This window comes from Pelophylax lessonae, assembly GCF_965119305.1.
Source record: "Pelophylax lessonae genome assembly, chromosome: 11".
NCBI classification, from domain to species: Eukaryota; Metazoa; Chordata; class Amphibia; order Anura; family Ranidae; genus Pelophylax; species Pelophylax lessonae.
Window position 1 is genome coordinate 207415745 of NC_138778.1, and position 17879 is coordinate 207433623.

General features: G+C 44.2%; 1 protein-coding gene across 1 annotated transcript in view; it reads right to left on the reverse strand.

The window, feature by feature from the left end:
- Window positions 1-14213: 14213 nt before the first annotated feature.
- PRPF6 (pre-mRNA processing factor 6) overlaps window positions 14214-17879 on the reverse strand; it is a 49293-nt gene continuing 45627 nt past the window's right edge. Inside the window, exons 20-21 of the mRNA XM_082271527.1 lie at window positions 16338-16464; window positions 14214-14850 (exon numbers count right to left, since the gene is read on the reverse strand). Coding sequence (XP_082127653.1) covers window positions 14698-14850; window positions 16338-16464 — 280 coding nt within the window. The 3' untranslated portion in view covers window positions 14214-14697. The remainder of the gene's footprint in view (window positions 14851-16337; window positions 16465-17879) is intronic.

The following is a 17879-nucleotide window of genomic DNA, read 5'->3' on the forward strand; positions in this document are numbered from 1 at the left end:
GGTCTTGGCAATCTTCTTATAACCTAGGTTATCTTTATGGAAAGCAACAATTCTTTTTCAGATCCTCAGAGAGTTCTTTGCCAAGAGGTGCCATGTTGAACTTCCAGTGACCAGTATGAGAAAGTGAGAGTGATAACACCAAATTTAACACACCTGCTTCCCATCCACACCTGAGACCTTGTAACACTAACGAGTCACATGACACCAGGGAGGGAAAATGGCTAATTGGTCCCAATTTGGACATTTTCACTTAGGGGTGTACTCACTTTTGTTGCCAGCGGTTTAGACATTAATGGCTGTGTGTTGTGTTATGTTGAGGGGACAGCAAATTTACACTGTTAGGGCTCTTTCACACGGCCGCTCCGATTTCTTCTTCCGCTGCGGCACTTTTTTTTTTTTTTCACGGACACGGGTGACACTTGTGTCATCCGCTCCGTATGTCCTCATATCATCCCATCCGTTTGCGGATGATATACGGACATAATGTATGTCTATGGGCATTGCGGATGTCAGCGGATGACACCGCTGACATCCGATTTTGCATTCCTTCCGTTTTTTTAACGTTCCCCATCTCGTAGCTCACTTGTAAGTGACTCCAAAACACCCGTGCCTGCCTCCTCACTATTTTTTTTTTAGTTTTTTATCACTAGTGCTTTTTGGTCTTTGTCTCCTACGCATGTACAATTGTTTTATATGACAGACCAACCAAATTTTTTTGAATAAAATATATATTCCCAAACGGACTTCACTATGAGGCTCCTTATCTTCCTTTAATCCTACTTGGCTGACCACGGAGAGCATCAAAGGGGACCCCATAACCAGAAGTAGTGGGAAGACTAGCTGCATCTCAGCTCAGGAGGGAGAGGTTCCATCCTAATATTAAGCCTGAATGATCCCCCTACCATAAGGTTAGAGGGGATCCATCGAGTCCGGTGAGCCTTCTGACAAACCCCCCTTTGAGCACTGTGGTGACCCTATATGAACACTTCTATCACCGCTTCCTATTTTGTCTTTGTCCCCTTTGGAATAACAATATTGGGAACTTTAGACTTAAGCTTAATTTATATATGTTTTTCATACGTATGGTGCATGTATCACTTTGATTTATTGTGGACAATATTTTTGTTAATTTATTTGGACCATTCATATTTGCTGGTTGTTGCACATGTTTGTATGATTGCACTTACCTGTTTGTTTGCACAACATTATTTGAAGTGTTATCATTTATAAGCCCTTTAATAACGGTTATGGATATATTGCAAGCGCACTAAACGTGGGAGGATATTATACCTCCTTCTTCTTTTTACAACCACCAAAAGAAAGCTCTGTTTGTGGGGAAAAAAAGGACGTAAATTTTGTTTGGGTACAGCATCGCACGACCGCGCAATTGTCAGTTAAAGTAACGCAGTGCCGAATTGGAAAAAAAGGAGGTTGGTCATAAAGGGGGGGGGGTAAAACCTTCTGGTTAAAGCCCCATAAAACAGGCCAAATGTCGGGAGACATCAGCAGGTTCAATAAAAAACGGGTGACAGTCAGTGTAAAGCACCCGGTCCGACAGACCAGCCGCCAACCGACTCCTGATCAGCACTCTCCACCAGGAGAGCGCTGATCGGAGTGTTCTGGCGGGGGTCTGTCAGAACACAACAGCTCAGCGGGGGAGATTGCTGTACTAACATCGAATTATTAGTACAGCAGCTCCAACTGGAGCGGTCAGTTAATGGAAAAAGAACTAGTAGTGTGTACCAAGCGTTACTGCCTGGATCTTCAGGTGAAAATAAAAGAAAGACAAATGCAGCCATCACATCTGAGAATAGGTAAGCTGCAATAAAAGAAATGTTGCTTTTGGGTTTAATACCGCTTTCATCTCTCTTGTTCTCCCGTTCCACCACTATCCTATAAAACCACGCCGGGCTTGGAGTATTTAACCGCTGGAGGGAACAATCGTCACCTAGCAACCAATCACACCGAAACTTTCCTCCTCTTTCATTTTCCAGCACAGATCTGCATCTGATCGGTTGCTATGATTTGTTGTTCGCAGTTTTCAACCGCAGAAATTTTTATTTACACGCGGCTCATCATGAGCACATGTGTGGTGTGTTTTTTTTTTTTTCTCCCCTTCTGAGAAGAGTTTTATGGGAGATAAACCTATTGGTTGCCAGTGACCAAATGTGGAAGAAATGATGCAGGAGGGGAGGGAAGGAAGGAGGAAATATAGCGAGCGGGAGAAAAGGTGATGAGGTCACCAACCTGATTGAAATTAGAGAAAAACAAGCGGAAAAATAAATGCCTAAAAATAGGCGGTGGGGGGGGGGGCATTCAGTGGGGGAAGATGGGCAATAGGAGTGCGGTGCTAGGGAGAAGGGAAAGCAAAGTGCGGGAGAAGGTCAGAAGGGGTGACAGAGAGACATCAGAGGTCAGCAGGGAGGTTACAGAGAAACCAGAGTCTGTCTTCAGTGAGTACAAAGTATCCATGTTCACCTAAAAGTCCTTTCTGTGTGATTATTACTTTGCTGTTCCATATTTTAACAGCTGCAGAGTTTGATTGAAGAGTTCTTCAATGCAATTATTTTAATATTAACCACTTGCAGAACCAACCGCTGTAGTTTTACTGCGGCAGAGTCGGCTCCATTTCGCGAAACGACGTACATGTACATCACTTCCTGTAACAGATAGTGGGGGTGCACCACACCTGCCGATTGGCCAGAGGGGGAGCCAATCAGCATGTCCGGCAGATACGATACCCGCCAGCCACCCACGATCGCCCCCCATGGAGACAGAAAAATATGGGTGGGACTGTAATGGCACCTCATAATAATGAGGTGTGTGTGTGTGTGTGTGTAAAAAGATTTTATTTAATATAAATTCATAAAAATGCAAATACATGACGTCAACCTTCATTATCCTATGGTCCAATGTACTTGATATCTCCATGTCTTTCCTTGTGTATTTTTTGTTTATGCTGCTACAAATTCCATGTATTAGCATTTTTATGAATTTATATTAACCACTTAAGCCCCGGAGGATTTGGCTGCTCAAAGACCAGGCCCTAGTTTGCGATTCAGCACTGCATGACTTTAACGGACAATTGCGCGGTCGTGGGACGCCGTACCCAAACTAAATTTGGTGGTATTTGATCACCTGTGCGATTTTTATTTTTTGCGCTATAAAAAAAAAAAAACAAAGCGACAATTTTAAAAAAATAATATTTTTCAATTTTTTTTATATGAAATTCTCAAAAAAAATGTAAAAATCAAAATTTTTTAACATTTTAGGACAATTTGTTTTTTGCTGCATATTTTTGGTAAAAAAAAAAATCGCAATAAGCGTATTTTGATTGGTTTGCGCAAAAGTTATTGCGTTTATTAACTACAGGAAAGATTTATGTCATTTTTATTGTTTTTAATTCAACTAGTAATGGCGGCGATCTGCGATTTTTTTTGTGGGACTGCGACATTGCGGCAGACAGATCGGACCCCTGACTGACATTTTTGACACTTTTGGGGGGACCAGTGACATTACTACAGTAATCAGTGCTAAAAATATGCACTGTTAATGTCAAAATGACACTGGCAGGAAAGGGGTTAACTTTATTGGTGATCAAGGGGTTAAGTGTGACCCTAGGTGCGTGATTCTAACTGTCAGGGGGCGTGGCTTGTTAGATCATCACAGAGACGTACAATCCTACATTGCAGGATCGCATGGCCTCTGTGATGATCTAAGGGAGAATGACTGACGGCTGTGTTTACATCAGCCGTCTGTCTTTCTCCCTCTGCTGCGGGAGATCACGAGTGGCTGGCGGCCATCGGAGCCGCCGGTCACTCCAACTAGCTCCCCAGGGAACGAGCGGGGGCAGGAGCACGCCGGCGGCGGCGTGCTCGCCCCCCACAGGCGGCTGAGCTAGTGACGTATGGAAACGTCACTTTGCCCAGCAGCGGCAGAGTGCCGCAGTATATGTGCGGTGGGCGGGGCGCAAGCGGTTAAATAAAATCTTTTTATCTATATACTACTCATTATTATGAGGTGCCATTAATGTCCCGCCCATAGGGGACTCTCCATATATTTCACTATCCTAGGGACGCGGCACCACCTTGAGGTCTTACACTGACTATATTTTCATTAACACATGGAGACAGAATGGCAGTCTACCGATGTAAACACGGCAGACCACTGTTCTGTCAGAGATGAACACAGGGATCCAGTGTTCCTCCTATTTAGAAGCAAAGAGGGACCTGAGAAGAGGAGGATCTGGGCTGCTCTGTGCAAAACCAACTGCACAGAGGAGGGAAGTCTAATGCTGGCCATACACTAGTTGAAAAAAGCGTTCGAAAATCTGTCATTTGGTCCGTTTTGTTTGTTTTTTTTTTCGCTCAGTTAATGGGCACAAATAGAAAATGTGTTTGAACTTTTCAGAGCTGAAAAATCGAAGGAACAGTTTGGAAAATTCTGCCGAACGAACGATAAATTGAAAGGTTAATGTGTTTCTCGACCGAACTGTTTGCACTCGGTATATGTGACAAAACGAACATAAAACTGATTAATTTCTGTCCATTGAACGATTTATCTATCAAAATTCGGTCATTACATGATGGCACGATCGTCTGCTCTCATGGCTGAGTTCGTTATTCGAAAACGAGTTTGAACGATTCTTCGGCTAGTGTATGGCCAGCATAACACATTTAAAAAAAAAAAAAAACAAGACTTTAGGCCCCTTTCACACTTATGCGACCTAAATGTCGTGTGATTTTACCGCGATTTGCTTTGCTGCGATTTTACCGCGATTTTGATTGGACTTGAAGCAATGCCTATGTCTGGGGACCTCAAAACGCATTCAAATCGGCCCTAAGTAGTGCAGGGACTACTTTGAAGTCTCACAAATATGAACGGTACTCTGGCCCTGCACTACTTTGGTACGACTTTGATGTGTTTTTAGGTCCATAGATATAGGCATTGCTTCAAGTCCAGTCAAAATTGCGGCAAAACCGCAACAAAAAAAATTGTGGTAAAATCGTTGCAAAAATCGCACAACTTCTAGGTCGCACATGTGTGAAAGGGGCCTAAAGTGTATCTAATCCTAAGAAAAAAAAATGTAATACTGTACATTGTATACTGTATATGTATATTGTACATGTAATATTGTATATGAACACACACACACCTACCTGAACACTGTTGTATATTTGGATACATAACTACTGTTTCCCTTTTCTGACAGTTGTAACACTCCCTGCACTGATGCTTACAAATCCATTCCCTGCAGCTGCGAGCAAGCTTCTAATTAAGTCACTCCTTGGATGGCGGAAGGACTATTACCTGGCAGAGGACTGTGGGAGGGACCTACTTGGTATCTGAAAAACAAAGCAGCAACATAATGCCACAGATGAGCTTTGTATCCTTGAGCATTGCTATTTTTTCTTCCAAATTGTACACATAAAGATGAACTCCGGGCAAACATCCGAACACACAGATGGAATACATATTATCAAAATTGTATTTCTTTCCACCCAGTCCTGAGATTTACACAGCTCTGCCACACAGTACATGCCTGCCAGCCAGAGCCGGAGACCTGAACTTTCTGTGCTGCAGTTAAAGAGGAAGTAAACCCTCCTCAGGAAGTTGTACCTATAGGTAAGCCTATGATAAGGCTTACCTATAGGTACTGTAAATATCTCCTAAACATGCACCGTTTAGGAGATATTTACCTTTAATGCAGCCAGTGACGTCACTGGCGCATGCGCTCTGAAGGAGCCCCGTGCCGTGACCGTCGGCTCCCGCGCGCGTGCGCGGGAGTGACGTCACCGCGGCTCCGGCCAATCAGATGGCCGGATGCCGCGATCCCGGAAGACGGGCGACTATACATGTCGCCCGTCATACAGGTAAGCGGGCGGCACGGCGGGGGCTCGTTCTAAGGTAAGTATTTCATAATGAGCTAGTATGCGATGCATACTAGCTCATTATGGGTTTCTCTTTCAGGATGTAAAGAAGAGAAAAAAAAATTTTCTCGTGTACAACCTCTTTAAGGTAGTTGTAAAGGCTGATTTTTTTTATTTTTGTTTTTAACCTTCCTGCATTATGCAGCTCTCCCACCCCACCTCCAATACTTACCTGAGCCCGATCTCGATCCAGCGATATACACGAGAGCAGCTCTCCCCCGCTTAATTGGCTAAGAGACAGCAGCAGGAGCCGTTCTGAGGGGTGTCTTTCTTGTCCCGGGAGCGAGCGCGCACGAGTGCCTCCATAGCAAGCGGCTTGTTATGGGGGCACTGGGCAGGGGGGAGTAACCAGAAGCACCGGTGGGGGACCCCAGAAGAAGAGGATTGGGGCTGCTCTGTGCAAAACCATTACACAGAGCAGGCAAGTATAATGTTTTTTTTTTTTTTTAATTGAGGCTTTAGCATCACTTTAAGTAAAACATACAGGTCTTGTCTCTCCCCCTGCCTGTAACTCGACAGTGAAGTGAGAAGCAGCAGACTGATGAGTCCATCTCTCTGCTCTCCCATACCATCAGCTTTCTCTTTTCACTGCAACACAACTCCTTGTGCTGCTTCTCAACAATAGATGGTATAACATGACCAGAGATGTATAGTAACTAAGTAGAACTACTTCACTACTGTACTTAAGTACCGAAAGGCGGTATCTGTACTTTCCTAGAGTAGAATTTTTTTCTCCTACTTCCACTTTTACTTCACTACATTTTTTCAATGATTTCAATACTTCTACTCCGATATTTTTTTTTTGTGCTGCATAGTTACTCCTTACAATTATAAAAATTACCACTGCCAGAACAGTAGATGGCAGGTTTCATGAAGTTCAAAACATGTGTATTATCAGCGCATACGAAAATAAAAGCTACTGTATGTATAAATAAAAGCTGCATTTGAAATAATAAAAAACAATATGATGTTCAAACTTTTGACTTCTTTCTTTAATAACTACATAACACAGTACTTGTACTTTTACTTTCAGTACTTGAGTAGCAAAATTTAAAAAAAACTACTTGCAATACTTAAGTACAAAAAATGTTGAATACTTTAGTACTTCTACTCAAGTCACTTTTTGATCGAGCACTTCCACTTCTACTCAAGTCACTTTTTGATCGAGCACTTGTACTTTTACTCAAGTATGGGTTTCGAGTACTTTATACAACTCTGAACATGACCGTCTATAGAAGAGCTTTTGGAAGGAGAACAGCACAAGGAGTTGTGTTGCAGTGCAAGGAGAACGCTGATGGTATGGGAGAGCAGAGAGATGCACTCATCAGTCTGCTGCTTCTCACTTGACTGTCTAGGCCTGGTTCACACCTATGCGTTTTTTAATGCTTTTTGCAAAAACATACTATAGTCCATTTAACATGGTTTCCTATGGGACATGTTCACATTTATGCTTTTTTTTTCAGCCGCTGCGTTTTTTGAAAGGGTCAGGGACTTTTTTTTTTTTTTTAAACGCAAAACAGTGTTTTTTGGTTCAATAGAGAAGCATGTAGTGTGTTTTTTTGCCGCGATTTGCCAACAAATTGGGCAAAAAAAAAAGCATAAAAAAAAATGCAAAAACCTCCCGCTGTCAGGATACAAAAGCTCAGTGGGAGGGATTCCCCCATCACCACTGATTGTGTTCATAAGGCAAACAAGCAATTTTCTTTCTTGCAACCTGTGATTGCAGGAAAGAAAAATGCTTGATGTAGAACCTGTTTAACTTGTTGGTGAGATTTCTCCTTCCATGGCACAAAACGTTTGGGAGATAGAGCAGTAAAAAGGTAACTTGAGGACCTTTACAAGAATGCACACAAGGCAGGCAAATATTAAAATCATGTGGGGCTTTAAATGCTAACCACCGTTTACACCATGTTAGGATCGGTTACACTAGTGCAGCCCATGTTTACTCGGGTACAGCAGACCATTCATTTGAATGGCCTGCTGGGTCGCATGAACCGAAGGAAAAAAAGGTGCATGCACCTTTTTAGGAAAGCAGCTGCAGGAAAAGCGCATGGTCTTTTTGATCCTGTGATCGCGCTGCGGGCTGAGATGCTTGGGGGTGCCATTCAGAATGAACAGCAGCCACGCACGTCTCACAAGAGCAGTATGATTTGGCTGTGGGAATCAATGCCATTCCCGTACCCACATCCGGAATGCAGTGGGGGCATAGGTGTGCGCAGCCTATTGCATTAGGGTGTGCACCCCAAAGCTCAAACACATCTTTCTCTGCAGCCTCAGCCGCACTCGACAGTGAATGAATGGGAAGTGCTCTGTGCCGGACGGCTTCCTGTTCATGCAGAAACTGAAGCATAATACAGTTTACTATGCTTCAGTTATGAAGAAAACCAGTGGGTGTGCTCAATTAGAAATGGAAGGTAAATGACATATTTATTAGCCCCTTCCCCCGCTGTACATCCTGAAACATCCGGGACAGGAGAGGAGGGAAGCCAGCAGCACTGTGGGCGGGGGGCACAGCACAGGGTGGAAGCCCAGGCAGTAGGAGGAATTGGCACCGCACAGAATGATTAGGGTGTACCCAGGCACATCTGGCACGCCTATGAGTGCGGGCTAGTGTGAACTGAGCCTTACACTCATAGCTGGAATGTAGCATGAAACATGGTTGTAAACAGACCCCCTCCACCCCGTGTGGGGCCCTGCCACAACATTCATTCACAGAGATTTGTGAACGAATGCACTACAAGTCCCTGGCCTCTGCCACTGTGGCTGGCAGATTTGTAGTTCTCAATGGAACACAAGTGCAGTGAACGGCCACTTGCAGTCCACTGACACTTCCTCCAGCTCTATGAATGGAAGTCCGTACATCTGCACTGATATAGAGCTAGGAGAGTTTGCAGGGGCGTGTAGAGCCTGACCCACTGATTGTGTTTGAAATGCTTTGCAAGCCCCATTTGCAAAAAAAAAAAAAAAACAAGAACATTTTTTTTTTTTTGCTGCAAATATGGGAGCAAGTATTTTTTTCCCCAAAAGGTAGAATTTTAAGTTGTCCAAGCTTAGGCCTTTGTGCGCTCAATGGTGCAATGAAAAGCTAGCCTAGCACACACTGATTAAAGCTGGATACACACTATACAACTTTTGTTGTCAGATTTCCTTTAGATTTACCTTTTCTATGTAGTGCAAGGGCCTGCCTGATTGCATACAAATGGAAAGTGTTTAGGTTTGACCTCATATTATATGGTTTTGGTAAGTCTAAAGGAAAAAAATCTAAAGAAAATTGTATAGTGTGTATGGCCCATTAGCCTGCAGTCAATGAACAACAAGCCTCGGGGTGGACAGGAGCATGCTGGGACTTATTGTTCCACAATCAATGAAGTGCTGTACAGTGCCAAGGCCTACCCCATTGGTAATGAGTTGCAGTAAAAGGAAAGAGAATCTACAACAAAATGAAATCAGAGATGGTATTTGATATCCTGTAACGTAGGGGTTAACACTCGCATGACAGTAACAGGGTTACGCAAGGCTGATAATCCAGCTCAAACTTTCCTTATATAGTAGAACAGTTTGAAAAGGAATGAAAACATAGGGGTGACATGGAGACAGAATATAAATTTATAGGCATTCCAGAAAGCCATGTCACCCACTCATCCCCCCCCCCCCCCCCCCATTTAGCAACATACAGCTGTCCCCAGGCTCACAAATTAAGCCACATTTATAGCAGCAGCAACAGCACGTATGTTGGTTCTCTTCATGCCTGACAAATAATTGGCAGAACATGTCACACAGGCTGGTGGTATACCCTGCCACCCAGTGGCAGATAAAAGGTATAACACTGTAAAGTGGCCATAAGGACAGGTCCACAGAGTCAGTAGGGGAATGTAATAGCTCAGTGGTGGTTAACTTTCTTGACACGGGGAACCTCAAGTGCAGCCCTCAATATAACCAAAGGGTCACACATGAATCTTCAGTGAATATTCAGTATCAGAGATAGCAGACGCACAATAGGATATAGAAAACATAGGAACCCAGTAGGTTCTAAACCCAAGCTAATCAATAACAAAAAAAAAAAACACACTACAATCAAGAGCTGCGTGTTGAAAAGTGTAAAAAAAAAAAAACATCTATACCGTGAATAGAAACAAAGAAATCGCGCTCTTACAACATAAAATACTTTTCACCATAGTAAATAAACAATAGTGAATAGACAAATACATTGTCATTTAAATTATAAAAAAGACATAAAAATGGTGAAGTTCATATATAATCTCATACGTGAATAGCGTCCTCAGTGAGTATAGCAAAGGTTCCTCTCCACCATCACGCAGATGCACTATATACTCACTGGACTTAATTGACCCATATTACAGGGAGTCAAATTGCACATATGGGAAAATCCAAGATGTCATACATGAGGTCACAGGAATGATTTCAAACCGCTGCGGTCATCCATTCAATATGTATATAAATAGCATATACAAAGCTCCAGTGTTGCCATATAGAGGTCACAGGAATGCTTTCAAACCGCTGCCATCATCTATTCAATATGTATATAAATAGCGTATTCAAAGATCCAGTGTTGCCATATAGAGAAGGAGAGGAAGAAACACTCTCATGGTGCAGTAAATCAAATCATTTATTTAAAAAAGAAGGTTGTATTGCACTTACATCAAAGAAGACAGGGATCAGCATGTATTGTAATGGAATTGCCGGCTCCATCTGCATTCCAGCTGACTGGAAATGACGCATCTCAAACACCACCCAACACCGATTTGTCAGTCTGTGTCTGACTTCAGGAACCCCTGAGGACGTCAAACATAGACTTCTGAAACGGTGTTGGATGGCATTTGAGATGCGTAATTTCCAGTCAGCTGGAACACAGATGAGTGTAAACTGGCGATCTCTATGCAATACATGCTGATTCCTGTTTTCTTTGATGTAAGTGCAATACAACCTTTTTTAAATAAATTATTTGATATACTGCACCATGAGAGTGTTTCTTCCTCCCCCTCTCTATATGGCAACACTGGAATACGCTATTTCTATACATATTGAATAGATGACAGCAGCAGTTTGAAATCATTCCTGTGACCTCATGTACAACATCTTGAATTTTCCCATATGTGCAATTTGACTCCCTGTAATAGAAGTCAATTAAGTCTGGTGAGTGTATAGTGCATCTGCATGCTGGTGGAAAGGAACCTTTCCTATAGCAACCGAGGATGCTATTCACGCATAGGATTAGATTTAGACTTCACAACTTTTATGTATTTTTTTTTATCATTTAAATGAAGATGTATTTGTCTATTCACTATGGAGATATGCATTTTCTGATGTAAGAGTGCAGTTTCTTTTCACACAATAGGAAATAGTCTATGGGAATGATACAAGAGATGGCCAGGGGTAGAAGAAGAGAAGAGATGGCCGGGGGTAGAAGAAGAGAAGAAATGGACGGGGGTAGAAGAGAAGCGATGGCCAGGGGCCGCGGACAGGGGTAGAAGAGAAGCGATGGCCAGGGGCCGCGGACAGGGGTAGAAGAGAAGCGATGGCCAGGGGCCGCGGACAGGGGTAGAAGAGAAGCGATGGCCAGGGGCCGCGGACAGGGGTAGAAGAGAAGCGATGGCCAGGGGCCGCGGACAGGGGTAGAAGAGAAGCGATGGCCAGGGGCCGCGGACAGGGGTAGAAGAGAAGCGATGGCCAGGGGCCGCGGACAGGGGTAGAAGAGAAGCGATGGCCAGGGGCCGCGGACAGGGGTAGAAGAGAAGCGATGGCCAGGGGCCGCGGACAGGGGTAGAAGAGAAGCGATGGCCAGGGGCCGCGGACAGGGGTAGAAGAGAAGGCCAGAGGCTGCAGACATGGTACAGAAGATAGTCAGAAACTGCAGATACATTATAGGAGTTATGGACTGAGAATATGCTTGAAGGTCATAGGCTAGAGAAATAATAGGATTTCTGATCTATTTTTCTGATGTTCAATGAGGGACACCGCTCCTGATCTTCATAACCATTGGGTTATACTGCCCCCCACAGGAGTAGGAAACTAGGCAGAATAATAATCTGGCTATGGGCAATCCTAGGGTGTATACTCCCTCTCCCTGCTATAGGTACTCAGTTTAGTTTAAAGACGTGTCAAAAAATTACAACTCCAGAGGGGTGGGGGCTTTGTCTATCAATGAACATCAGAGAAATGGATTTAACTGTAAGTCAAAAACCCCATTTTCTCTTTCATTCATTGACTGACACAGCTCCTGATCGTCATAAACCATTGGGACATCCCAAAGCTGTGTTAAACATGAGGTGCAGGAACAAAAAAAAAAAAAAAAATTCCCAAGGTTAAACAGTAGCCAACCAGGCAACAGGAGCTCAACCAAAAACAACTGAAGCCCACCACAAAAAAAAAAACACCCTCAAAGAGGATCAGGTCCTCTAAACAGCAGCCTGCAAAACCTTGCGGCCAAAAGAAGCATCCGCAGATGCCAACACATCCACTTTATAAAACTTTGTGAAAGTGTGCACCAACAACCAGGTGGCCCCCTTGCAAACTTTTATCACCGACGCCTGATGACGAAAGGGCCAGGAGGCTCTAAAAGCCTAAGTAGAGTGCGCCTTCACAGGGAAAGGAGGAACTTGACCCTTGATGGAATAGACCTGAATCACCAGCTGTCTAATCATCTGGAAATGGTCGCAGAGAAAGCGGACAACACTTTTGAGGCCCATCCATGAGCACAAATAGTGAGTCTGACTTCCTGAAAGACTCCGTAGCTGCAAGGTACACCCTAATTGCCCAGGCCACAGCCAAGGAACACGAGGAAGGCAACACGTCTTCAATCAAATGAAAATCAGAGACAACTTTTGGGAGGAACGACGGACAGGGGCGGAGAACCACCTTATCTCTGTGAATCACCAGATAAGGTGGACAGGATAACGCTGCCAGTTCTGACACCCTGTGCGGTAATAGCCACCAAAAAAGCCACCTTCTGGAGACAGTGTAAGCAAAGGAAGCTCCTGAAAATCCTCAAAGGGAGGCTTCAAGGCAGCAAGGGAGACCGCACTGGAGGAACCAAATGTCAGACACCCTGAAGAAAGGTACGCAACAGGGAGTGTGTGGCCAAGGCCCGTTGGAAGAAGATCAAATCCGACACCTGGCCGTTGATGGTACTCAAAGCCAATTTCTGTTCAACCCCCCATTGAAGGAAGGTCAAGATCAGAACCACCTAGAAGGAGCGAGCATGAACCTCAAGAGACTCACACCACGCAATGTACATCTTTCACGTACGATGACAGATCTTCCTAGAAGTAGATTTCCTAGCTTTTAACAGCGCAGGAATCACCGACTCCGATAAAACCTCTATCATTCAGCACCTGGCGTTCAACAGCCAAGCTGTCAAAGCCAGCGACTGTAAAGAAGGATGGAAGATTGGTCCTTGGGACAGCAGATCCTCGCCGAGAGGAAGCTTTCGAGGAACGTCGGTGACCAGCCGCACCAGATCGGCGTACCAAGCCTGGCGAAGCTAGTCCAGAGCCACTAAGATGACTGGAATCCCTTCTGCCTTGATCCTGTGTAGAAGTCTTGGTAGAAGCTTGAGAGGAGGGAAGGCATAAATCAAACAATACTGACCCCCACGGGGCCACCAGCGCATCTGTCACGTCCACCAGAGGATCCCGTAATCAAGCCACAAACCTCTACACCTTTCTGTTGAGCAGAAACGCCAACAGATCCACCTCAGGATGCCCCACCAGAGACACAACTGATGAAACCCCTCCAGATGAAGGGACCACTCCCATTGGTCCAATGTCTGCCGACTGAGGTAATCCTCCTGCCAGTTTTCCACCCTAGGAATGTGTACGGCGGAGAGGGCTGGAACGAACCGTTCTGCCCACCTTAGAATGCCAGCAACCTCCAGAGCCGCCAGGACACACTGCTTCTGCAGAGTAAGAAACTGTCTTTTTTCTGCTATGTGTGCTGTAGGGGACTTTAGTTGTCACTAAACCGGTATCTGCATTAGAAAGTTTCCCCCCACCTCCAGTTGGACCAGTAGAGGGAGAATTCCTACAAAAAGGACAGCAATAATAAGCTGGAGTTTTTTTTGTTTAACAAATCACCATTTTAACAAAAAAAAAAAAAAAAAACATTTTGATTTAAATAGACTTGCGTAACAAAAAAAAAAAAAAGTTAAAAAATATTCAGTTTCTCAACTTGGATTATCATGACAGGAAGAAAACGTGGTCATTAAGCCTCCGAGTTTCTCATAACTAAGCATCCTTTGCAATCACATACACTGTTTGGTAGACACAAAATTTTATGGAGAAAAACTTTACAGCAAAATACCAAAAACATAACATTTGGAAGGGTGTCTCTTCCCAAAATACGATTCCAGACACAAAAATGTTGTCAAGCGAGCTAACATAGCTTTGTGTGTAAATCATCTGCCAAACGATCTATTAAAAGTGAGTAAACTGAACTTTGTCTCCATCTAGTGGTCACTAAGCTGAATGACAACTGAACAGCCATTTACAATTTTATTGTCCATCTTTTTAGTAGGCATAATAAGCTGATCCCACGTTTCAGAATTTTCACAGAAAATCCAACGACTACCTGGGCTCTGAGACTCCAACCACTAGGATTATCTGCCCCCGATCGCAATGCCTTAAAACAGTCCTTAAAATGAATAAGGGCATCCTGCCCCAAGCTATATATATAAAAAATAAAATACACAGGGGTGGGGAGTTTAAGGGACAACGTGACTCAATGGCGCATGTCAAATTAGGTAGCCGCCTCAGAATGCATTCTTTATTTTGGTAGCCACCAGGATGAGAATTTCCCCTATTTTGTTCTGCCAGTTCTTGATGTCCTTCGACTCCGCGCACCAAAGTTCACCGTGACGCGGCTCTGCATTTTCACAGCGTTTACGGATTTCCTCCTGCTGCTCCTGTAAGTAAAAAATTCCATTAAAAACAGAGTATATTAATAAAAGCATAAGTATAATAGAGGATGGGGAGGTAGAATGTATATCTCATACTTTGTATGAAATACATTAAATTATTCAATATATGAATTCCTTTTAAGTGGTTGTAAACCTCAGACATGAAATATGAGCAAAGCACGTCCATCTATAGAAGGCATCACCAAATGGCAGACCGCAGCCTGAATTCAGACCCAGTAACAGTCCTATCCGGACCGCAGCCTCGCCAAATAGTTGCCCGAGTGTATTCTCCCCGACACTCGACCGCCTGCCTGCCATCTGGGATTGAGAGGGTGGGGGGGTGTCTGTGATGGAGGGGGCTCTGTGAATGGACGGTCTGTAATAAGGGTGGGGGGGGTCTGTGATGTGAGGGGGTAGAAACACACGTCTCTGCAAGGGCAATAGAAAACAATTGTGATGTGAAGGATCTGAGTCATAGCACCAATATGACACTTGGACCTCTGCTGAAAGAAAATTTTACTGACCAGACCCCCGTGAAATTTTATATCAGTACCCTTACTCTATAGTGTGTACTCGTCTCAATCCAGGGCACCAAGTGTCATTTCTGTCTGCCGCTTCCTTCCTCTGCTCTCAGCATGAATCACTTCTGTCAAGTTTTCCTGACACCAAGAGATAAGTGCTCTCCACCCCCTGCTTTCTGAAGCAAAGACAAGCTGGACTTTGAATGAATACAGAAGAGTACAGAAGAGAACACTGAAGACAAACCGTTACAACTTATGCAGGAAGGATCGGTTTCATCTCCGTGTCTGTGAGGCCCGTCACTTGCATATGCATATAGAAGAGTTAAACACTTAATGAGTTTTAAACCGATACAAGAATGCCAATAGTTTTTAAAGGGGTTCTAAAGGCATAAGGTTTTTTACCCTAATGCATTCTATGGATTAAAATAAAAAGCCTTCTGTGCACAGCAGCCCCATCTCGTTCCAGCAATGTTGCACACGAGAGCCTCAGTTGTCCAGAGACTCCCCCTCACTGGTGGGGGCAGCAGTGGGTGCCAACAGCTCCCGCTCATATCAGTCAGTGAGCCAATGAGGAAAGAGAGGGGGCGGGGCCGAGCCACAGCTCCATGTCTGAATGGATACACAGAAGCGGCTCAGCTCGGGTGCCCCCCATAGCAAGCTATTTGCTGTGGGGGCACTCAGCAGGAGAGAGGGGCCGAGCCGCGGCTCTGTGTGTGAATAGACACAGAGCTGTGGCTCAGGAGCCCGCCTGCTTGGGTGCCCCCACAGCAAGCTGCTTGCTGTGGGGGCAACCGGTAGGAGGGAGGAGCCAGGAGTTCCAGCGTTTGACCCGAGAAGAGGACGATTGGGGCTGCTCTGTGCAAAACCATTACACAGAGCAGGTATGACATGTTTATTTTTAAACAAAAAAACAAAGACTTTAATATAGTACTTTAAAAACTGGAAAAAGGGAATTGGCCTTTAACTCCTCACCTCTGTACCGTGCTGCAGCTCAAACTTATAGAATGTTGCCCAGGCGTCGCCGAGGTCAGAGTCAATCTTCACTGTGCGATGAAACCAATCCCGCGCTTTGGAGATCTTGCGCTCGCTCCAGAATAGCCTGATGGTGGGAAAAATAAGCAAAAAAGTTTGTTGAAGATGCATGTGCATCAATGCGTGCTGGTAAGGCAAGCTTGGTGCGTCACGGCACCCCAGATCACGGTGGATTATGCTATAACTTAACATGTCTGTGTATGTGTGAATTTTTTATTTGTATTTTTTAATTAGAGCTTACAATGTAACAAATACCACAACTGTTTATTCACTCCAAAATCTCACTGTTTCAAAGTCCCCGCTAATGTCCTTCAATGTGGGTTTGTGGGTGCTGGCCAATGAAGCCTGTTCTCCCTTTGCATACACGCTGTGACCGCATCACTCCAATAACTTCACATCGTTCAAAAACTATAGTGAACGTTGTACATCAAAGTCCTAAGACACCCGCCCATCTATCGTGTTTTATCCATCTGGGCTTAAAGCACAACTCCATCTTTGCCATCAAGCCAGCCTAAACAAACTATTTCCTTTACTGATACATGCAACTGCCACATGAAGCATGCAGCCTCCGACTGCTGCCGGAAAACACATCAGTGAATGCTGTATGCAGCTGAAGCCAACGGTGACCACATGTATTTGTAACGCAAATGGTTTGCTTGGACTATTCTACTGTCAAAACTACAGCGAAAGAGGCAAAACAATCTGCCTGTCATAAAAATACCCTTTTATCATAAACATTTATATACAATAAATTATTTGCAGACAATAATTTATTGCTAATATTATGGCAAGTCAGTGTAAATTTGTTTACATTTTTTTTTATTTGGTGCAGATTATGTTTTTGGTTTCAAATTACGGGGATGGTAAGGTAATGTCTAGTTACTTAAAGCGAAGTTCCAAAAGTGGAACTTCCGCTCTTTTGCAGGTACTCTTCCCTACTTCCGGGATATGGCGCCGCGGCGCCGTCCCTCGGAAGTTTGGCCCCCTCCTCCCCCCCCCCCCCTGCCGAGCCAATAGGAATGTGCAGTGAGCTTCGCGCAGTAGGGACTCGCCCGTGAAGCCAAAAGGCTTCACTGCTGGGTTCCATCACCAGCAATGGCGGCGGCAGCACCTGATGGAAACATCGGCTGCGGCTGACATCGCTGGACTCCAGGACAGGTAAGTGTCCTAATATTAAAAGTCAGCAGCTACAGTATGTGTAGCTACTGACTTAATTTTTGGAGGGGGTGGAGGGGAAGGTGGAACTCCGCTTTAAGGAGAGCTGGACTAAATATCTGGATTGTGTTATTTACGGGCCCTAAAAAGCAGCCACATAACAGCATGTTCTTTGTATGGAAGCATTGGCTCTCTGCACACCACCAGCAAAAGAATTGCCAATAGCAAAGCTATAGGTCTGACTCAACAGGTACCAGTAATATTTCATTCAAAGAACATGTGCATGTAACTAATAAAGCAGCTAAAATTAAAAAAAACAAAACAAAA